The 24,698-nt window shown below is 40.3% G+C and overlaps 1 protein-coding gene across 1 annotated transcript in view; it reads right to left on the bottom strand.

Moving 5' to 3' along the window:
- ANO4 (anoctamin 4) overlaps nucleotides 1-24,698 on the bottom strand; it is a 451,959-nt gene that overhangs the window by 231,970 nt on the left and 195,291 nt on the right. Inside the window, exon 4 of the mRNA XM_027107320.1 lies at nucleotides 3,929-4,120. Within this exon, the coding sequence (XP_026963121.1) occupies nucleotides 3,929-4,120 (192 nt within the window). The remainder of the gene's footprint in view (nucleotides 1-3,928; nucleotides 4,121-24,698) is intronic.

The following is a 24,698-nucleotide window of genomic DNA, read 5'->3' as shown; positions in this document are numbered from 1 at the left end:
TTATTTCTGCTTTGCAAATAAGATCATCTATACCATTTTTTTAGATTCCACATATATGTGTTAATATACAATGTTTTTTTTTTCTCTTTCTGACTTACTTCACTCTGTATGATAGTGTCTAGGTCCATCCACATCTCTACAAATGACCCAGTTTTGTTCCTTTTTATGGCTAAGTAATATTCCATTATATATATATGTACCACATCTTCTTTATCCATTCATCTGTCGATGGACATTTAGGTTGCTTCCACGTCCTGGCTATTGTAAATAGTGCTTGCATGCATGTGCCTTTTTGAATTATGGTTTTCTCTGGGTATATGCCCAGTAGTAGAATTACTAGTCATATAGTAGTTCTATTTTTAGTTTTTTAAGGAACCTTCATACTGTTTTCCATAGTGGTTGTATCAAGTTACATTCCCACCAACAGTGCAAGAGGGTTCCCTTTTCTCCACACCCTCTCCAGCATTTATTGTTCGTAGAGTTTTTGATGAAGGCCATTCTGACTGGTGTGAGGTGACACCTCATTGTAGTTTTGATTTGCATTTCTCTAATAATTAGTGACGTTTAACACTTTTCATGTGCCTTTTTCTACCTCTAGTAAGAGCTACCATCATGTCTCAACTTGATTATTATGGTGGCCTCCTACCTGACCTTCTTCCTTTCACCCTCTACCCCTATAGTCTATCCTCAAATAATAGCTAAAGTGATCCTGTTAAAAAATAAGTCAGATCATGGGATTCTTCTGCTCAAAACCCCTTAAAAGCTCCCATTTCATATAGGGCTCAAAGTCCTTACATGGCCTGCAAGGCCCTGCCCGATCTGGTCCCTCTGACCTCACTGAGCTGATGTTTCCTTCTCACTCCAAGCTCAGGGGTCTCTGTGCTTTTCCTCAAACTGCCAGACTCATTCCTATCGTAGGGCCTGTCAACTGGCTATCCCTCTGCTGGGATGAACTTGCTCATCTCAGCGGCCCTCTCAGCTCCTTCTAGCCCTTGATCACACATCTTCTCCACAATGTGGCCTACATGCTGACCACCTTATTTAAAATTGCAACATGCAACCCTACCACCTGATTTCCCCTACTTTTTCTCTTATCCATAATATTTATCTTCTTCCTAAACACTATTTATTATGTTTATATATTACCTATCTCCCCCCCATAATATGTTAACTCTTCAGGGGCAGGGATCTTTGTTTCATTCACTGATGTATTCCAAGTACTTGAAGAATGCTTGGAAACCAAATTGGCCCTCAATAAATATTTGCTGAAAGGCAGGTAGAGCAATTAGAATGTGATTGTAGTTTGTCAATTATACCCTAATAAACCTAGAAAAAAATTTAAGGAACTCTATAATAATAGTCTGAAAAACAGCTAATGAAGGGTCAGTTCAGTCCTACCCTACAAATTATTTAATGGAGGTACAAGATAATATCCCAGAATCCATGCCTTTAATGACCTTATGGTGGAGAGACAGACTATTTCAAAATATTAAAAGATTATGGAGCAAAACCAGGGTATCCTAGAGCAAGCAGCATGAGCAAACGTTGAGAGATATGACATAGCATCACGTGTCTGGAGAGCTGAAAGCAAGTCAGTCTGATCAGACGGCATGGTCTAGTTGATGTGCCAACTTGGCTGGACTAGAGTCCCCAGTTACTCGGTGAACACAGATGCTGCTGTGAAGGTGTTTTACAAGTCCATAATTGGTTACTTTAAATAAGGGAGATTATCCTAGACAAGAGAGTTGGGGTGCTGATTCAATCAGCCGAAAGGTCTTAAAACCAGAGCTAAGGCTGCCCTGAAGAAGAAATTCCACCTGTAGACAGCGACCTCCACTGTGCCCAAGAGTACCAGCCTGCCCTTCCTAACAGCCTGCCCTATGGATTTCAGACCGGCCTAGACAGCCCTCACAATCATGTAAGTCAATTCTTTTTAATAATCTCTAGTACAAATCTTCTACTTTGCTTTTCTGGTTGAACCCCAGCTGACACATTAGAGTATAAAGTTTAAGGCAGAGTATAAAGTTTATAAAGTTTAAGGCAGAAGGGGGCAAAAAAAGGATGAGAAGCACTAGGGCCAGATCATGATGGGCATTTGTTTTTAACTTGCTAAGAGGTTTGGCCTTTGCTCTAGAATGAGTAGGACAAGCAAGATGAATGGCGTGATCAGGGGTGGAAATGAATCATTCTGTATTTGGTGTAAAGGATACACTATGACAGCAGGCAAGAGGATGAGAGAGATGCTGGAGGTTGGGGAACTGTTAACAGTTACCTGTGAGAGACGTGAGATGAGAACCAAGAAAGAAGGCCACCATGGAAGTCAGAGAAGTGCTTTGGGAAGAAGTCGTGGTCCATTCTGGTCGGGTGCATCAGAAGAGTCTGCTACTCACCACATTATGGTAAAAGGGGGTCACTAAGGGCCTCAAGAACCGCCATGATGGAGAGGAGGAGGCAGAAACCCGACGGTGTTGGGTTGAAGAGTGGCTGGGAAGGCAGAGAGTAGAGCCAAGCCAAGCAGATGACTCTCTCAGAAGTCTGGCTCAGAAGGGAGGGGAGAAGTGGCGGAAGAGAGAAAAGGATGCGGTGTCAAATGAAGATGATTAGAACGAGAGAAGCTTTAGCCTTCTTCACAGAATGAGGGGAAAGGGCAAGGTCCAAGAGAGGAAAAGGGTGGCCAAGGATACAGGTGAAAGCTTGGTCAAGGACAGTGGGAAGACCCTCATCTTTTGAAAACCAGAGGAAAAGGGTGAAGGATGGGAGTAAACAGAGATATACGTGGAGATGCAGGGTAAGGGACCTGCAGTCATTCAGGCCCAGTGGCTTGTGGGTTTCTCCATGAGGTTAGGAAACAAGGTTATCAGCTGAGAGAAAGAAGAATGACATGGCTAGAGAAGGAAGCTTGACTTTAGTTGAGGTTGGGTGGCCACCTGCAAGGACATTACACAGAGAAATCAGGATTGGGTGAGACTTATACTAAGTGACTTCAGAATTTCCTCACAATTTGATGTTCCTGTGAGTCAGAAAGACAGTGTTCACTTGTTTTTCCTCAGCACCCAAAACAATGCCTGGCATATAGTATGCACTCAACACCTTTGTTGAATGAACGAATGAATACTTAAATGAGCCTCTCACCCAAATACTTTTAGTTGTAATTACCAGCTTTGATATACACTCATTTTTAACATTTTCAAGAGATCACAGATGCTTCTCAGAGCCTTGAAACTTCATATGACTTTAGTTTTCTCCCTTCACCTGAGGAGGAGATACAGGCAAGTCAAGCCACATAACTGAGGCTTCAAAGCGGACATTTTCAGCTTGACTTTTTCCCCGAGCTGTCTTAGAGCAAATTATCAAGAAACTGGCCAAATCTCTTTATTATTTTATTACACAATAAGCTTTTTTGAACCGAGCAAGTTTTTTCACTGAAATTTTTCATTTAGATTCTCCCACTGTAAGTAGAATGTTGCCTTAACCTTTTCTGACACAACAAGCTCTCTTCCCTCCTATTGGTCTTGGTGACATTTACCACTGACTGAAGTGAAGAGAGAGAGAGAAAAAAAAAACCAAGACTCTTTTTAAAAAGCAAGCTTTCTATTTTATGTTTGGTAGTGGGAAGCAGCCGCATAGCACAGGGAGATCAGCTCTGTGGTTTGTGACCACCTAGAGGGGTGGGATAGGGAGGGTGGGAGGGAGGGAGATGCAAGAGGGAAGAGATATGAGAACATATGTATATGTATAACTGATTCACTTTGTTATAAAGCAGAAACTAACACACCATTGTAAAGCAATTATACTCCAATAGAGATGTTAAAAAAAAAAAAAGCAAGCTTAACTGGAAGCATGGAAGAGTTAGATAATAAAAATATAATGCAGGCTGTGTCAGCCTGCTGCTAACACAGGTCCCTGTTGACCCTTCCCCATGCATTACCTGCGTGGAAGACTTTGGTTTTCCCATTAGTGATTCCAGAAGACCTTGCCTCCATTTTTATTGACCTTCTGCCTGGTGGGAGTGAGGAATGCCTGACCACGGGCAGGCGACGTGACCCTGGGTGGCTTGCCACACTTCGCCGTTGGTGGATTTGCAAACGCTTTTCAGCCCCATGAATAGATAAACTTAAACCTGGAATAAGAAATAGCACAATTATATTGAAGAAGTCAGTGCAGAATGGCTAAAACGCCAAATTATTTCCCGGCATAAGATCCAGAAAGCATTAAGTAACTTTGTTTCAAATTCTTAAGGGATGCTAGTAATATAAGAACTGTGATACCAATTGATTTTCACATTATATTATTTCCTGAACATTGTTTCATTCAAAAGTGGACAGCCTCAGTTATTGTGACAAGAGTTTTATAAACAGAGCCAATAAAGTTAAATACTAAAATTCTTCCAAAGTCCTGGAAGATATGCACATAATTGGCATGCTTTTGTCAGTGGCATGAGGATTAGAAACTGTTGTGATATCTGGCATTTCAATAAACATCGAAGAATCTTTTTCCACAGTATTCATGTATAGGCCAGAGTTAAAGACTGAACTCAGATTAACACCTCTGATAACCTTAAAATTATGTATTTTTTTAGAGCTATTTTATCTGGGAAAATTTCAACCATACTAAAAGTGAAAAGAATAGTACAATGGACTCGACGTACCTACCACCCAGCTTCACTAAATAAAGATCTTCCCCAAAAGCTGAAAAAAAAACTTTCCCATATTCACCTATTCCACTCCCCTTGCTGTCAGTTTGCTTTTTAGGTGCCAGAGTAGTTTAAAGCAAATCCCAGACTTCATGTCAATTTCATCAGAAACAATATTGATTGTATTAACTTATATCGATTACATACATATGGATTACATCTGCGGATACATACAAACTATATTTTAAAATTCTGAGCTCAAAAGCTGAAAACACTCATAACACCGCTGGAGGTTGATAAAATACCAATTCATTATTAAGAAAATGATAAATAAAAGGAAAGAAGAAAGCATTTATCCTGCCTTTCCTTTACTAACCATACTTAAGCCAAACAGTTGATAAGACAAAGTTCTTCACTACAGAAGAATTCCAGTTAATAAATTACTGATGGAAAAGAGAATTAGAAAATCATTTTAGAAGCCTCAAGTGAAATATGAAAGGTTATATGATTTTTCCAAAGAAGCACTGTGAGGACAGAGCTGCAATTCAAATTCATGGTGGACTGAATCCAGATTTGCTCTTTAAAAAAAAGCCAAGGAAAGGTGTTAGCCTTATTTGATGCCAGCCAGCCACGGGGACTTGTTAAGGAATCATGCCATCCGATGCAGGAAAGCTAACCTTCACCAAATCACAAAATTTTTTCATTAAAAGGAAAATCTCTATGAGTCTGTTTCTGTTTTGCTATATACGTTCCTTTGTATTATTTTTTAGAGGGGTTACCAGCTGGGAGAAGGAAGTGGGGAGGGGAACGTTAGGGGTATGGGATTAAGAGATACAAACTACTATGTGTAAAATAGATAAGAACAAGAATGTATTGTAGAGCACAGGGAATTATAGCCATTATCTGGTAATATCTTTTGATAGAGTATAAGTTAAAAACACTGAATCACTTATGCTGTACACCTGAAACTAATATTGTAAATCAACTATACTTCAGTTAAAAAAAAAAAAAAAGAGGAAAATCTCTTGAAACTTGAAGGTAGAAATTTAGCATTGGAAGTTACCTTAGCAGTTAGCTAATTCATCTGGTACCTTACGCAGATGAGGAAACTGAGCAATGGCAGGCTAAAACAATCGGTTTACATATTATCAGTACTGGAAGGCCTCAGGGAGAAGTCTACTACAAACCCAGAAATGAAGGAAATTGAAAACCTGCTCAGAGGTAAATTATAAATCAGCAATCATGGGTCATGTCAGAGGTATGAAGAGTTACTTTAAATTTTCCCAAGGTTGGGGTGGGGCAGGATGTGACCTGGGCCAATTCGTAAGTTCTAAGGAATTTTAAGAAAGGATGATTCAACTCAGAATGAGGTTTGGTCAGCCAAGGAAAAGACAATAACAATACAAACAACAACAATAAACAAAACATGTCAGAGACAAACCTGGGCAGTGCCCGTCCAGGCAACAGCCGCAAAGTTCAAAATTTCCAAATGCATAGCCAGACGGCACTGACATGCAGTTTTTCTCTCCTTTATCCACTTAACTGCCTTCACTCTGACAACGCTCACCAGACAACCTTAGGATTAGGATGTGGCTCCCAGGGCAGGGAGAGAGAAATCACACGAGTATTCCCACCTCTCCGGCAGAGAGGGTTCACGGTGTGGATTAACAAACTGGCACCGTGGGTTTCCACACATCCACCTCCTCAAAAATTACTTAGTATACTCTGCCCCCATGATGCGGTTTCTAAGCCCACAAGCTGTGAGCCTGAGACTTGTTCTTGGGAGGTTCACCCTGGTAAGACCTGCCGTGCTAGGTGGCCCCTTGGGAGACAGCCTGGCAGCCTTCCCCTCACACTGCATGCCCTACTCTGATGCTCAGCTGCCTGAGCAAGCAGAAGCCTTACTCATAGGTTTCTCTCTAGGGGCAGGACTAGAACTACAGCATCAGCCTGGAATTGTTCCACTCTGCTGTGCTCGTCACTACCATTCTATGCTCCACATTTCCAGAAAGGTGACTTCAGAACACGAGAATTCCCTAGTGGTCCAGTGGTTAGGATTCAGCGCTTTCACTGCAGTGGCCCAGGTTCAATCCCTGGTCAGGGACCTAATATCCTGCAAGCTTCGAGGTGCAGTCAAAAAAAAAAAAAAAAAAAAGGCTCCAGAAGAATGCACACAGATTTTCAGGTGACAGATGAAGGGGCTGGGAGGGGCACTTGAAGTCAACATCAGATGGTACATGCAGTCTCAGTCTGTATATGTGAAATAGATAGCTCTCCCAAAACAAATTCTTTATTTTTAATTTTTTGAATTATTTTTTTATACAGCAGGTTCTTATTAGTTATTTATTTTATACATATTGATGTATATATCTCAAAGCCAATCCCTCAATTCATCCCACCACCACCCGCACCCCCCGACTTTCCCCGCCTTGGTGTCCATACATTTGTTCTCTACATCAGTGTCTCTATTTCTGCCTTGCAAACTAGTTCATCTGTACCAAAAATTCTAGATTCCACATATATGCATTAATATACGATATATGTTTTCTCCTTCTGACTTACTTCACTCTGTATGACACTCTCTATGTCCATCCAAATCTCTATAAATGACCCAATTTCATTCTTTTTATGACTGAGTAATATTCCACTGTATATATGTACCACCTCTTCTTTATCCATTTGTCTGTCAAGGGGCATTTAGGTTGATTCCATGACCTGGCTATTGTAAATAGTGCTGCAATGAACATTGGGGTGCATGTGCCTTTTTGAATTATGGTTTTCTCTGGGTATGTGCCCAGTAGTGGGATTGCTGGGTCATATAATAATTCTATTTTTAGTTTTTTAAGGAACCTCCATACTGTTCTCCATAGTAGCTGTATCAATTTACATTCCTACCGACAGTGCAAGAGGGTTCCCTTTTCTCCACACCCTCTCCAGCATTTGTTGTTTGTAGATTTTCTGCTGATGTCCATTCTAACTGGTCTGAGGTGATAACTCACTGTAGATTTGATTTTCATTTCTCTAATAATTAGTGATGTTGAGCAGCTTTTCATGTGTTTCTTGGCCATCTGTATGTCTTCTTTGGAGAAATGTCTATTTAGGTCTCTGCCCATTTTTTGATTGGGTTGTTTTTTTTTTTAATATTGAGCTGCATGAGTTGTTTATATATTTGGGAGATTAACCCTTTGTCCATTGATTTGTTTGCAAATATTTTCTCCCATTCTGAGGGTTGTCTTTTCGTCTTCTTTATAGCTTTCTTTGCTGCACAAAAACTTTTAAGTTTCATTAGGTCCTGTTTGTTTGTTTCTGTTTTTATTTCCATTACTCTAGGAGGTGGGTCAAAAAGATCTTGCTGTGATTTATGTCAAAGAGTGTTCTTCCTATGTTTTCCTCTAAGAGTTTTACAGTGTCCAGTCTCACATTTTGGTCTTTAATCCATTTTGATTTTATTTTGGTGTATGGTGTTAGGGAGTGTTCTAATTTCATTCTTTTACATGTAACTGTCCAGTTTTCCGAGCACCACTTATTGGAGAGACTGTCTTTTCTCCATTGTATATCCTTGCCTCCTTTGTCATAGATTACCTGACCATAGATGTGTGGGTTTACCTCTGGGCTTTCTATCCTGTTCCACTGATCTATATTTCTGTTTTTGTGCCAGTACCATATTGTCTTGATTACTGTAGCTTTGTAGTATAGTCTGAAGTCAGAGAGTCTGATTCCTCCAGCCCTGCTTTTTCCCTCAAGATTGCTTTGGCTATTCAGGGCCTTTTGTGTCTACATACAAATTTTAAGATTTTTTGTTCTACTTCTGTAAAAAACGTCATTGGTAATTGGATAGGGATTGCACTGAAACTGTAGATTGCTTTGGGTAGTACAGTAATTTTCACAATACTGATTCTTCCAATCCAAGAACATGGTATATTTTTCCATCTCTTTGTGTCATCTTTGATTTCTTTCATCAGTGTCTTGAAGTTTTCTGAGTAGAGGGCTTTTACCTCCTTAGGTAGGTTTATTCCTAGGTATTTTTTTTTTATTCCAATGGTGAATGGGATTATTTCTTTAATTTCTCTTTCTGACCTTTTGTTGTTAGTGTATAGGAATGCAACAGATTTCTGTGCATTAATTTTGTATCCTGCAACATTACCAAATTCACTGATTAGCTCTAGTAGTTCTCTGGTGGCATATTTAGGATTGCCTACATATAGTATCATGTCATCTGAAAAGAGTGACAGTTTTACTTCTTTTCAATTTGTATTCCTTTTATTTCTTTTTCTTCTCTGATTTCCATGGCTAAGACTTCCAAAACTATGCTAGATAATAGTGGCAAGAGTGTACATCCTTGTCTTGTGCCTGACCTTAGAGGAAATGGTTTCAGTTTTTCACCATTGAGAATGATGTCTGCTGTGGGTTTGTCATATATGGCTTTTATTATGTTGAGGTAGATTCCCTCTATGCCCACTTTCTGGAGCGTTTGTATCATAAATGGTGTTGAATTTTGTCAAAAGCTTTTTCTGCATCTACTGAGATTATCATATGGCTTTTATTCTTCAGTTTGTTAATATGGTGTATCACACTGATTGATTTGCGTATACTGAAGAATCCTTGCATCCCTCAGATAAATCCCACTTGATCATGGTGTATGATCCTTTCACTGTGTTGTTGGATTCTGTTTGCTAGTATTTTGTTGAGGATTTTTGCATCTATATTCATCAGTGATATTAGTCTGTAATTTTCTTTTTTTGTAGTATCTTTGTCTGGTTTTGGTATCAAGGTGATGATGGCCTTGTAGAATGAGTTTGGGAGTGTTCCTTCCTCTGCAATTTTTTGGAGGAGTTTGAGAAGGATGGGTGTTAGCTCTTCGCTGAATGTTTGATAGAATTCACCTGTGAAGCCACCTGATCCTGGACTTTTGTTTGTTGGAAGATTTTTCATCACAGTTTCAATTTCATTACTTGTGATTGGTCTGTTCATATTTTCTATTTCTTCCTGGTTCAGTCTTGGAGGTTATACCTTTCTAAGAAGTTGTCCATTTATTCCAGGTTATCCTTTTATTGGCATAGAGTTGCTTGTAGTAGTCTCTTAGGATGCTTTGTGTTTCTGCGGTGTCCACTGTAACTTCTCCTTTTTGATTTCTAATTTTATTGATTTGAGTCCTCTCCCTCTCTTTCCTGATGAGTCTGGCTAGTGGTTTATAAATTTCGTTTATCTTCTCAAAGAACAAGCTTTTAGTTTTATTGATCTTTGATATTGTCTTCTTTGTTTCTATTTCATTTATTTCTGCTCTGATCTTTATGATTTCTTTCCTTCTACTAACTTTGCGTTTTCTTTGTTGTTCTTTCTCTAGTTGCTTTTGGTATAAGGTTAGGTTGTTTCAGATTTTTCTTGTTTCTTGAGGTAGGATTGTATTGCTATAAACTTCCCTCTTAGAACTGCTTTCGCGGCATCCCATAGGCTTTGGAACGTCATGTGTTCATTGTCATTTGTCTCTAAGCATTTTTTGATCTCCTCTTTGATTTCTTCAGTGATCTCTAGGTTATTTAGTAATGTATTGTTTAGCTTCCATGTGTTTGTGTTTTTTACATTGATTTTCCCTGTAATTTATTTATAATCTCATAGCATTGTGGTCAGAAAAGATGCTTGATATGATTTCAATAATATTAAATTTACTGAGGCTTGATGTGTGACCCAAGGTGTGATCTATCCTGGAGAATGTTCCGTGTGCACCTGAGAAGAGAGTGTAATCTGCTCTTTTTGGATGGAATGCCCTATAAGTATCAATTAAATCTATCTGGTCTATTGTGTCATTTAAAGCTTGTGTTTCCTTATTTATTTTCATTTTGAATGATCTATCCATTGGTGTATGTGAGGTGTTAAAATCCCCCACTATTATTGTTTTACTGTCGATTTCCTCTTTTATAGCTGTTAGCAGTTGCCTTATGTACTGAGGTGCTCCTATGTTGGGTGCATACATATTTATAATTGTTATATCTTCTTCTTTGATTGATCCCTTGATCATTATGTAGTGTCCTTCCCTGACTCTTGTAACATACTTCATTTTAAAGTCTATTTCATCTGATATGAGAATTGCTACTCCAGCTTTCTTTTGATTTCCATTTGCATGGAATATCTTTTTCCATCCCCTCACTTTCAGTCTGTATGTGTCCCTAGGTCTGAAGTGGGTCTCTGATAGACAGCATATATATGGGTCTTGTTTTTATATCCATTCAGCCAGTCTGTGTCTTTTGGTTGGAGCATTTAATCAATTCACATTTAAGGTAATTATCGATATGTATGTTCCTATTGCCATTTTCTTAATTGTGTTGGGTTTGTTTGTGTAGGTCCTTTTCTTCTCTTGTGTTTCCCACTTAGAGAAGTTCCTTTAGCATTTGTTGTAGAGCTGGTTTGGTGGTGCTGAATTCTCTTAGCTTTCGCTTGTCTGTAAAGCTTTTGATTTCTCCATCGAATCTGAATGAGATTCTTGCTGGGTAGAGTAATCTTGGTTGTAGGTTCTTCCCTTTCATCACTTTAAATATACTGTGCCACTCCCTTCTGGCTTGCAGAGTTTCTGCTGAGAAATCAGCTGTTAACCTTATGGGAGTTCCCTTGTATGTTATTTGTGGTTTTTCTCTTGTTGCTTTCAATAATTTTTCTTTGCCTTTAATTTTTGTCAATTTGATTACCATGGGTCTTGGAGTGTTTCTCCTTGGGTTTATCCTGCCTGGGACTCTCTGTGCTTCCTGCACTTGGGTGGCTATCTCCTTTCCCATGTTAGGGAAGTTTTCGACTATAATCTCTTCACATATTTTCTCGGGTCATTTCTCTCTCTCTTCTCCTTCTGGGACCCCTATAATTCGAGTGTTGGTGCATTTGATTTTGTCCCAGAGGTCTCTTAGGCTGTCTTCATTTTTTTTTCATTCTTTTCTCTTTATTCTGTCCATGGCAGTGAATTCCACCATTCTGTCTTCCAGGTCACTTATCCATTCTTCTGCTTCAGTTATTCTGCTACTGATTCCTTCTAGTATATTTTTGATTTAGTTATTGTATTGTTCAACTCTGTTTGTTTGTTCTTTAATTCTTGTAGGTGTTTGTTCTTTAATACTTCTAGGTGTTTGTTAAACATTCCTTGCATCCTCTTGATCTTTGCCTCCATTCTTTTTCTGAGGTCCTGGATCATCTTCTCTATCATTATTCTGAATTCTTTTTCTGGAAGGTTGCCTATCTCTCCTTCATTTAGTTGTTTTTCTCGGTTTTTATCTTGTTCCTTCATCTGGTACATAGTCCTCTGCCTTTTTATTTTGTCTTTCTTTCTTTGAATGTGGTTTTTGTTCCACAGGCTGCAGGATTGTAGCTCTTCTTGCTTCTGCTGTCTGCCCTCTGGTGGATGAGGTTATCTAAGAGGCTTGTGCAAGCTTCCTGATGGGAGGGACTGGTAGTGGTCAGAGCTGGGTGTTGCTCTGGTGGGCAGAGCTCAGTAAAACTTTATTCTGCTTGTCTGCTGTTGGCTGGGGCTGGGTTCCCTCCCTGTTGGTTGTTTGGTCTGAGGCGACCTAGCACTGGAGGCTACAGGCTCTTTGGTGGGGCTAATGGTGGACTCTGGGGGGGGGGGAGCTCATGCCAAGGAGTACTTCCCAGAACTTTTGCTGCCAGTGTCCTTGTCTCCACAGTGAGCCACAATTGCCCCCTGCCTCTGCAGGAGACCCTCCAACACTGGCAGGTAGGTCTGATTCAGTCTCCTATGGGGTCAACTGCTCCTTCCCCCTGGGTCCCAATGTGCACACTACTTTGTGTGTGCTGTCCAAGAGTAGAGTCTCAGTTTCCCCGAGTCCTATCAAAGTCCTGCAGTCAAACCCCGCTAGTCTTCAGTCTGATTCTCTGGGAATTCCTCCTCCCATTGCCAGACCCCCAGGTTGGGAAGCCTGATGTGGGGCTCAGAAACTTCACTCCAGTGGATGGACTTCTGTGGTATAATTGTTCTCCAGTTTGTGAGTCACTCACCCAGCGGTTATGGGATTTGATTTATTGTGATTATGCCCCTCCTACCATGTCACTGTGGTTTCTCCTTTGTCTTTGCAGGTGGGGTACCTTTTTTGGTGAGTTCCAGTGTCTTCCTGTCAATGATTATTCAGCAGTTAGTTGTGATTCCAGTGCTCTCGCAAGGGAGAGTGAGCACATGTCCTTCTACTCTGCCATCTTGAACCAATCTCCCCCGAAAACCATTCCTTCTTGTTCCTTTTGCTAAGGATTATTGGGTTGAAGGGACCAGGACTGTGACTCAGCATGGAACTTCTAGCTCTTATATAAATAACTACCCTCAAGGAGCACAAAATGACAGATAAGAAGAAAATTTACACAGTGGAAATAAAGGCCACAGGTACTTGAAACTGTTGAACTCCTTGTTAAAAAATCTAATAATGTAGATCATGGGGAAAATGTCAAAAATAAAAAAGAATTCACAAGCATTACCAGGAGAGGATGGATATGAGGAAGATGGGCCTGTTATAGGGGAATTTGGGCAAAACCCCTGATATCTGAGCAAACCCATCTGGGTCCTCCAAGAATTAAGAATTCTCAGAGGTACAGATGAAGAGCCTGGGCCATCAGAGCTCTCCTCATACAGAGGCTAAGTCAACGAGGGAGAGACGTGTACACAAATAGTTAGTACACAAGACAGCAAATATACTCCAGCCTTACGAAAAGCTAACATTTACAGGAGATTCAGCAGTCACCTCTTCAGAAAGGAATTGTCAGTCAACAAATTGCATCAACATGGGAATAAAGATGCAGACCTACTAGAGAATGGACTTGAGGATATGGGGAGGGGGAAGGGTAAGCTGGGACAAAGTGAGAGAGTGGCATGGACATATATACACTATCAAATGTAAAATAGATAGCTAGTGGGAAGCAGCCACATAGCAAAGAGAGATCAGCTCGGTGCTTTGTGACCACCTAGAGGGGTGGGATAGGGAGGGTGGGAGGGAGGGAGACGCAGAGGGAAGAGATATGGGGATATATGTATATGTATAACTGATTCACTTTGCTATAAAGTAGAAACTAACACACCATTGTAAAGTAATTATACTCCAATAAAGATGTTAAAAAAAAACAAAAAAAAATAATAAATTGCGGGACTTCCCTGGTGGTGCAGTGGTTAAGAATCTGCCTGCCAATGCAGGGAACACGGGTTCAGGCCCTGGTCTGGGAAGATCCCACATGCCGCAGAGCCCGTGCCAACAACTACTGAGCCTGCGCTCTGGAGCCCACGAGCCACAACTACTGAGCCCGCCTGCCACAACTACTGCAGACCACGCGCCTAGAGCCCAAGCTCTGCAACAAGAGAAGCCACCGCAATGAGAAGCCCACTCACGGCAAGGAAGAGTAGCCTCCACTTGCTGTAACTAGAGAAAGTCTGCGCAGCAACGAAGACCCAATACAACCAAAAATAAATAAATTTATTAAAAAATAATAATAATAGTAATAAATTGCATCATCCAATTTGTTACCTCTGGAAAAAAATGTAGACACTATTCAATGCCAGGTACCATGCTCAATATTGATCATTAATGCCTCATCACAACCCTAAAAGACAGAAATCATTTCTACATTTTACAGATGGGAAACCTGAGGGTCAAGAGGTAAAGTTACTCACCCAAGGCCACACAAGTGAGCAACAAATTTTAACTCTAATCTTTTCCACTGTAGCGTGTAGCCTGATGAGTTAGATACCAATACATAGGCGAATTGTTTGAAGTCTGTAGTGGTTCTAAATAATTTAACAAGGCAGGGTTGGAAGGTAGAGTATGCTGACACTCCTTTGAGCCAAACTCTTGTAAAACCATCTTTCCCTCCGACTTTTCCATCCATGTGAAATGTCCCCATGGTTCTTGACCAGCTATCAAATGCCTTCATCAGTTAAGAACCAGCTGAAACTGCATCTTCCTCTTGAAGCCCTTCTAGCTCCTCTGGCCCATGGTCAACACTCCAGTCTCTTTAATCTTGCCATTAGCCTTGATCACGCAGTGGCCACATACCCTCTGTTACCTTCTGGCACACGGATGTCCCATTTCTCCAACTAGCTCCAGAGTCTCTAAGGACAAGGATCATACAGTGTACTTCTGACTCCTTCCTTAGCTCTGAACAGAGCACATTCCATGCAGAAATGGCGGTGACAATTCCCCTTCAGCTACTTCTCCCTCTGCAACTCGTGTTCTGCATGGTGTGAAGGCTCCATGGGCACAGACACAGCACAGAGTCAAAAGCTGGTCAAGGAAATGACATGGAGCATGTTCACCTGTGCAACACGTTTTTAATTTAGAGCTCCCCGTTTCACTACACCCTCATCCTCTTCCCTAGACTCCTTGAGGCCTGAAGCTTGGCTGCTTCCTTCAGCTTCGGCACTGCTTCCCCTCCCCCTCGGCTGAAAAGATGGAGCCCAGGGGATGCCACATTTCTCATCCTCCCTCCCTTCTACCCCAAAATGACTTTCAAAGATGCCTTTTCCTCTCAAGACCTATCACTTACCTTACTTGATAAAAGATCTGAAGTCAGAACCTTGAGAAACACATACTTCTAGGGAGGAGACGTATGGTCTGTGGTTAAAATGTGGGTGCTAGAGACACGGTTTCTGGTTCAATTCTTGGCCACACCATCTACTACCTATTTTACTGAGTTCAGGTTATTTCATCTTTTTGTGCCTCAGTTTACTCATCTATAAAATGGTGATAATAACAGTTTATACATCCTAGAGCTGCTGTGAGAATGAAGTGAGTTAATACCTATGAAGTTCTCACGGCGGGTGCCTGGTACAGGTCAGCTATCATTACCTTCCATCCTATCAACGCCTTCCCCTCACTCTTCAGTCTCACTCCTTAGGCCCTCACATTTAACGCCACTGCCTCTGTTCGTCTGTTTTTTAAACTCTTGCTTTGGTTTCCATGACACTTAATCTTCTTGCTACCTCTCCTAACTCTAAGCTCTCTTTCCCTTCCTGTTCCCAAAGGTGCGGGTTATTAGCTTCCTAGGGCTACTGCAACAAATTACAACAACTCTGGTGGCTTGAAACAACAGGGCTTTATTACCTTATAGTTTTAGAGGCTAGAAATCTGAAATCAAGATGTTTCCAGGGCCTGTGCTTCCTCCAGAAGCTCTGGCGGAGAAATCTGTTGCTTGCCTCTTTCAGCGTCTCATGGGTGCCGGCATTCCTTGGTGTTCTCTGCCTTGTGACCACATCACTGTAATCTCTGTCTCCATAGTCATGTCACCTCCTCCTCTGTGTTTGTGTCTATCTCCCTCCACCTCTCTCTTTTAAGGACGTGTGTGATGGCACTTGGCACGCACTTGGAAAATACAGGATAATCATTTCATCTCAAGATCCTTAGCAAACTCATCTGCAAACAAGATCCCATCTGCAAACTCTTTTTCCAACTGTCACATTCACAGGTTCTGGGGATTAGGACATGGATGTATATCTGGGAGCCATTATCACAGTGGGCATTTCCCAAGGCTTTGATGTTGGTCTTCCCTTTCTCTCCATCCTTTCATGCACGCTATGTCTCCAGCTGTCACCTTGTGTGGTCATCTTCTAAGTCATTCTCACTTTGCTCTGTCTCCTAAATGTCAAGCCCACCCTTCCTACTTGGCTTGAGTTTTCTCCTAATGGGTCCACAGAACACAATAAATGTTTAATATCCTGACAACAAAACAAGGCTTAGATTTCTTTTAAGCTCCTTATATATTTTGTTTTCAAAAATTCTAGCTAAAACAAGTATTTTTCTCAATAAAATACAATTCGTCGGTGCTCTTTGTTTCTGGCTCACTTCCAAGGTCCACTAGCTCTGGCCACATTGTGCGGTAGAAGTGTGCCTGTGTAAGTGATTTGCTTTCATCTAAATGTCATCCCTGTGATTCAGAGGTGCTTTGTGCTACAGGAACATTTGTAGCTCTGTCAATGTGCTACAACTTGCAGAAATAGTGCCTAGTCTTGCGTCACTCTCCTTGTCACTTCTTAGATCAATTACTTTTCAAGGCACTGAAGAACTATGTTTTGAATGTCATCACCATGAGCTAAATGTAAGACTCACCTTTTCCTAATTAAGAAAAAAATCATCTGTGGAAGAGAATGTTCATTTCTAGCTTTCTTTTGTTCTCAGATTTAATGACAAAGTAGAGAACAAATCCATCTCAAGAGGGCTGATGAGAGGACCTGCTCCAGCCCCACCTTCCTCCATCACACCAGGTCCTTGGGCATGTGCTGTCTCCTTCTGTTTGGTCTTCCTGCATTGGAACAGGCTACTTGATTGGCATCCGTACGTTACACAAATCTGGCAGTACCAACACATCAAAACCAGGAAGGACTTCTGGCCAAATTGCTGTTATTTGTAATATTGTGACAGTTGTCTGTCTAAAGCCATATTACCTTGGCATTCAAGAACATTGAAAAGAGACTGAAATGCTAAGGACTAGATATAATACTATCCAGACTTAACTTTTGGTTCAATGTCTATGTGAAGAATTTATAGAATCAGAAAAGATAAGAGCCTAAACCAATGTTCAACCAGCATTACTTCAAGTCAAATAAAGTGCTGGGGATAAATTACCAGGGTTTCTCTCCTCCAAACCCACCTTTAGATTCTTCATAGCATTTTTGGTAGTTTCTCTCTCTCCTACCGCTGGGGCTGATTTAGAGTCTCCTTTTTTTTTTTCCCTTGCTACAGAATTCTTCTAGAAGGACTTTATTTTAGGAAACTACAGTGACACAATAGATTACTACCCCCAATTCTTCATAATTTCTCTCTGCCATGAGACCGATCAGTGCTTCCCAGTAGAAAGGGAAAGTGTGTTCCCTGTTCTGTTGATTTTGGACTTAGTCATTATGACTTGCTTCAGCCAAGGGGATGTTACTGAACATGATGAAAACAGAGACATAAAATATGCTTCCATGGTGTTGGCCAAGTTACTTTTTCCCTGCTCCCTGTTTCGGCACTTCTGAGGGCCCCCTACAAGATCTTCGCCTGTCAGGTGGTCCCTTTTCCATGGCTCCCACTCTGCTCTAATGCTCTCCTTGTCTCTTTTCACATCATAAAGGCTTCCCACTGTTGGTAGACCCAGGGCACTTCACCACCTTTATTAATTTCCTTAACCCAACCACTCTTTGCAACATAGGAAGTCCTTTTGTTAAAATCCATTCATTAATTCAAATTCTGTTTTTACCTGAACCTTGATGATTAGTGTCTTGGAAATCCCTCTCCTTCAATTTTACCAGTTAAAGGTTCCACATTCTCATAACTCAACAGTATCACTGAAAAGTTCTTTGGAAGCTTCTCAAAAACTTCATATTTGCTATCCTTTACTTTTATTCCCCAAGATTTTCTCATCTGGGGGTCATCTTTTTCTTCACTACTCTGAAGGCTAATCTAAACTCTGAATTTCTCACTTCACCTCATCCTGTGATATTTAACTTATCCTAAATCTTTACCACATTATCACTCAGGAAAACACTGGATTTCTTCTCATCTTATGAAAGTTTAAGGGTTTTCCTTGTGTTCCATACACTTAGGCACAAGGTACTCCCTCCCCTTCCCACCTGCCCCATCCACACACACAGACTGATATCAAACTTATCAGAAAACTGTCACAGGTGATATTTAAGGATGTGAACAAGATGGATGTAGGCAATTACGAGTATATAGCTTGAAATTAATACCTTGGAAAAGAGTTCTTTTGAGATCTTCAATTATCTCTCTTTAAGAAGCCAGTAAAGCACATCTGCTTTTCTTAAAATGAATGTAATTCTTTGATATTTTTCATAATAGAGTAGCATGGTTAAATGTTATCACACTCCAGGTACATAGAGTTGGGGGCAGGCAACAAAAATAACTAAGTAGAAACTAGGTATTTACTTCACATGGTGAAACCCACACATGGTGAAAAAGTATACACTGAAAAATTTCAGTGGAACCACTTACTAAATGATATTACCAAGCGAACAACTTAAATTAGTATAAGAATATTATTCCATAAGATCCTTGGACTCAACTTTGTAACTTATCTTGGCAGTCAGTAAAATGCTTCTAGAAGGGAAACACAAGATGGTTTCCTATCAATAACATCAAATGATAAGCACTAACCCCTAGAGGGAACAGTGCTTTATATAAGATTTTGGTCATTTGGCAAGTGAGTAAAATTTAGCTAAAAAGAACCTTTTACACAGTGAATTTATTTCTATTGACAGCTAGTGAGCCTTACACCATGCTGAGCCCAAAGACAGGAATAAGGACGATGAAGGCAGAAGCTGTGTTTGTAAGAGGAGTCTGCTGTCACAACAAAAAAGGTACACAGAAGTAACTCTGACAGAAGGGAGATGTGAAAGGTCCCTAAGGGAGGTACAGTTCAGACTCCAAGACATACGCTCCAAGGCGAAAAAGTGCTCAGCGCACTTTCCCTGTAAAGCCAGATAGTAAATTTTTTTTTGGCATTGCAGGCCATGTGGCTTCTGTTGCAATTACTCAACTCTACTATGGTAGCCCCAAAGCAGCCATAGATGATCTGTAAGTGACTGTGTAGCTGAGTTCCAATAAAACTTTACTTATAAAACCAGGTGGTGGGCTGCATTTTGTCCATGGGTTGACTTAGAGAGTTGGGAAGAAGGCTATCAGGGAAGGTTTCACAAAGAAGGTGGTATTGTCCCTAAGCCTGGATTGCTGGGCAAGTTTCTGAAAGGCAGAGATGGAGGGAAAGAGCATTCCTGGCTCTTTCCTTCATGCCTTGAAGGCATGGAAGAACAGAATCAATTCAGGAAAGGAAAAGGTCTCCAGTTTCAAGCATGTGTAACATGTGTGAGCAGTAACATTGGCCGTTTAGACTGAAAGTTATGATCATGAAAACTTTTGTGTGGAATTTTTTAAATTGTAGAGAATTTGTGAAAAGCCTTGAATGCTGCACTGAAGAGTATAATCTTCATTTTAAGACAGTGGGGCATCACTGAAGGTATGTGAGCAAGGTGAGTGGGTGCATCATCAGAGCAGGGATTTAAGAAGACTCCTCCAGAGGGCAGACAGCAGAAGCAAGAAAAACTACAATGCTGCAGCCTGTGGAACAAAAACCACATTCACAGATAGATAGACGAGATGAAAAGGCAGAGGGCTATGTACCAGATGAAGGAACAAGATAAACCCCCAGAAAAATAACTAAATGAAGTGGAGATAGGCAACCTTCCAGAAAAAGAATTCAGAATAATGATAGTGAAGATGATCCAGGACCTCGGAAAAAGAATGGAGGCAAATATCGAGAAGATGCAAGAAATGTTTAACAAAGACCTATAACAATTAAAGAACAAACAGAGATGAACAATAAAATAACTGAAACGAAAACTACACTAGAAGGAATCAATAGCATAATAACTGAGGCAGAAGAACGGATAAGTGACCTGCAACACAGAATGGTGGAATTCACTGCTGCAGAACAGAATAAAGAAAAAAGAATGAAAAGAAATGAAGACAGCCTAAGAGACCTCTGGGACAACATTAAATGCAACAACATTCGCATTATAGGGGTGCCAGAAGAAGAAGAGAGAGAGAAAGGACCACAGAAAATATTTGAAGAGATTATAATAAAAAACTTCCCAAACATGGAAAAGGAAATAGCCACCCAAGTGCAGGAAGTGCAGAGAGTCCCATACAGGATAAACCCAAGGAGAAATATGCTGAGACACATAGTAATCAAGTTGGCAAAAATTAAAGAAAAAGAAAAATTACTGAAAGCAGCAAGGGAAAAATGACAAATAATGTACAAGGGAACTCCCATAAGGTTAACAGCTGATTTCTCAGCAGAAACTCTACAAGCCAGAAGGGAGTGGCATGATATACTTAAAGTGATGAAAGGGAAGAACCTACAACCAAGATTACTCTACCCAGCAAGGATCTCATTCAGATTCGATGGAGAAATCAAAAGCTTTACAGACAAGCAAAAGCTAAGAGAATTCAGCACCACCAAACCAGCTCTACAACAAATGCTAAAGGAACTTCTTTAACTGGGAAACACAGGAGAAGAAAACGACCTACAAAAACAAATCCAAAACAATTAAGAAAATGGCCATAGGAACATACATATCGATAATTACCTTAAACGTGAATGGATTACATGCTCCAACCAAAAGAGACAGGCTTGCTGAATGGATACAAAAACAAGACCCATATATATGCTGTCTACAAGAGACCCACTTCAGACCTAGGGACACATACAGACTGAAAGTGAGGGGATGGAAAAAGATATTCCATGCAAATGGAAATCAAAAGAAAGCTGGAGTAGCAATACTCATATCAGATAAAATAGACTTTAAAATAAAGAATGTTACAAGAGACAAAGAAGGACACTACATAATGATCAAGGGATCAATCCAAGAAGAAGATATAACAATTATATATGCACCCAACATAGGAGCACCTCAATATATAAGGCAACTGCTAACAGCTGTAAAAGAGGACATCGACAGTAACACAATAATAGTGGGGGACTTTAACACCTCACTTACACCAATGGACAGATCATCCAAAATGAAAATAAATAAGGAAACACAAGCTTTAAATGACACAATAGACCAGATAGATTTAATTGATATTTATAGAACATTTCATCCAAAAACAGCAGATTACACTTCCTTCTCAAGTGCACACAGAACATTCTCCAGGATGGATCACATCTTGGGTCACACATCAAGCCTCAGTAAATTTAATATTATTGAAATCATATCAAGCATCTTTTCTTACCACAATGCTATGAGATCAGAAATGAATTACAGGGAAAAAAACGTAAAAAACACAAACACGTGGAGGCTAAACGATACAGTACTAACTAACAAAGAGATCACTGAAGAAATCAAAGAGGAAATAAAACATACTTAGAGACAAATGGCAATGAAAACACGACGATCCAAAAGCTATGGGATGCAGCAAAAGCAGTACTAAGAGGAAAGTTTATAGCTACACAAGCCTAACTCAAGAAACAAGAAAAATCTCAAATAAACTATCTGACCTTACCTCTAAAGGAACTAGAGAAAGAAGAACAAAACCCGAAGTTAGTAGAAGGAAAGAAATCATAAAGATCAGAGCAGGAATAAATGAAATAGAAACAAAGAAAACAGTAGCAAAGATCTATAAAACCACAAGCTGGTTCTTTGAGAAGATAAACAAAATTGATAAACCATTAGCCAGACTCATCAAGAAAAAGAGGGAGAGAACTCAAATCAATAAAATTAGAAATGAAAAAGGAGAAGTTACAACAGACACCACAGAAATACAAAGCATCCTAAGAGACTACTACAAGCAACTCTATGCCAATAAAATGGACAACCTGGAAGAAATGGGCAAATTCTTAGAAAGGTATAACCATCCAAGACTGAACAAGGAAGAAATAGAAAATATGAAGAGACCAATCACAAGTAATGAAATTGAAACCATGATGAAAAATCTTCCCACAAACAAAAGCCCAGGATCAGATGGCTTCACTGGTGAATTCTATCAAACATTTAGAGAAGACCTAACACACATCCTTCTCAAACTCTTCCAAAACATTGTAGAGGAAGGAACACTCTCAAACTCATTCTGTGAGGCCACAATCACCCTGATACCAAAACCACACAAAGATACTACAAAAAAAGAAAATTACAGACCAATATCACTGATGAATACAGATGCAAAAATCCTCAGCAGAATACTAGTAAACAGAATCCAACAACACAGTAAAAGGATCATACACCATGATCAAGTGGGATTTATCCCAGGGATGCAAGGATTCTTCAGTATATGCAAATCAATGTGATACATCATATTAACAAATTGAAGAAGAAAAACCATATGATCATCTCAATAGATGCAGAAAAAGCTTCTGACAAAATTCAACACGCATTTATGACAAAAACTCTCCATAAAGTGGGCATAGAGGGACCTACCTCAACATAATAAAGGCCATATACGACAAACCCACAGCAAACATCATTCTCAATGGTGAAAAACTGAAAGCATTTCCTCAAAGGTCGGGAACAAGACAAGGATGTCCTCTCTCACCACTATTATTCAACAGAGTTTTCGAAGTCCTAGCCATGGAAATCAGAGAAGAAAAAGGAATAAAAGGAATACAAATTGGAAAAGAAGAAGTAAAACTGTCACTGTTGGGCTTCCCTGGTGGCGCAGTGGTTGAGAGTCTGTCTGCCAATGCAGGGGACGTGGGTCGTGCCCCGGTCCAGGAGGATCCCACATGCTGCGGAGTGGCTGGGCCCGTGAGCCGTGGCCACTGAGCCTGGGCGTCCAGAGCCTGTGCTCCACAACGGGAGAGGCCACAACAGTGAGAGGCCCGCACACCGCAAAAAAAAAAAAAAAAAAAAAAATCCTGTCACTGTTTGCAGATGACATGATACTGTACTTAGAGAATTCTAAAAATGCCACCAGAAAACTACTAGAGCTAATCAATGAATTTGGTAAAGTTGCAGGATACAAAATTAATGCACAGAAATCTCTTTCATTCCTATACACTAATGATGAAAAATCTGAAAGAGAAATTAAGGAAACACTCCCATTTACCATTGCAACACAAAGAATATAATACCTAGGAATAAACCTATCTAGGGAGACAAAAGACCTGTATGCAGAAAACTATAAGACACTGATGAAAGAAATGAAAGATGATTCCAACATTGAAACTGTAGATTGCTTTGGGTACTATAGTCATTTTCACAATGTTGATTCTTCCAATCCAAGAACATGGTATATCATGTTCACGACAAAAGACGCCGAATAGCCACAGCAGTGTTGAGGGAAAAAAAATGGAGCTGGAGGAATCAGACGCCCTGGCTTCAGACTATACTACAAAGCTACAGTAATCAAGACAATATGATACTGGCACAAAAACAGAAACATAGATCAATGGAACAAGATAGAAAGCCCAGAGATAAACCCACGCACCTATGGTCAACTAATCTATGACAAAGGAGGCAAGGATATACAATGGAGAAAAGACAGTCTCTTCAATAATTGGTGCTCGGAAAACTGGACAGCTACATGTAAAAGAATGAAATTAGAACACTCCCTAACACCATACACAAAAGTAAACTCAAAATGAATTAGAGGGGCTTTCCTGGTGGTGCAGTGGTTGAGAGTCCGCCTGCCGATGCAGGGGACACGGGTTTGTGGCCCTGTCCGGGAATATCCCACATGCCGCAGAGCAGCTGGGCCTGTGAGCCATGGCCGCTGAGTCTGCGCATCCAGAGCCTATGCTCCGCAATGGGAGAGGGCACAACAGTGAGAGGCCCGTGTACCACAAAAAAAAAAAAAAATGGATTACAGGTCTAAATGTAAGACCGGACACTATAAAACTCTTAGAGGAAAACATAGGAAGAACACTCTTTGATCTTATTTGATCCACCTCCTAGAGTAATGGAAATAAAAACAAAAACAAATGGGACCTCATGAAACTTCAAAGCTTTTGCACAGCAAAGGAAACCATAAACAAGACGAAAAGACAAACCCTCAGAATGGTAGAAAATATTTGCAAACAAATCAATGGACAAAGGATTAATCTCCAAAATATATAAACAGCTCATGCAGCTCAATATGAAAAAAACAAACAACCCAATCTAAAAATGGGCAGAAGACCTAAATAAACATTTCCAAAGAAGACATACAGATGGCCAAGAAGTATATGAAAAGCTCCTCAACATCACTAATTATTAAAGAAATGCAAATGAAAACTACAATGAGGTATCACCTCACACCAGTTAGAATGGGCATCATCAGAAAATCTACAAACAACAAATGCTGGAGAGGGTGTGGAGAAAAGGGAACCCTCTCGCCTTGCTGGTGGGAATGTAAATTGATACAGCCACTATGGAGAACAGTATGGAGGTTCCTTAAAAAACTAAAAATAGAATTACCATATGATCCAGCAATCCCACTACTGGGCAGATACCCAGAGAACACCATAATTCAAAAAGACACATGCACCCCAATGTTCATTGCAGCACTATTTACAATAGCCAGGTCATGGAAGCACCCTAAATGCCCATCGACAGAAGAATGGA

This window comes from Aethalodelphis obliquidens, unplaced genomic scaffold (assembly GCF_003676395.1).
Source record: "Aethalodelphis obliquidens isolate GAN/ISIS:26980383/991018 unplaced genomic scaffold, ASM367639v1 scaffold8, whole genome shotgun sequence".
Lineage (NCBI taxonomy): Eukaryota > Metazoa > Chordata > Mammalia > Artiodactyla > Delphinidae > Aethalodelphis > Aethalodelphis obliquidens.
The sequence above is the reverse complement of the archived record's forward strand: the minus strand, read 5'-3'. Positions and strand labels throughout refer to the sequence as shown.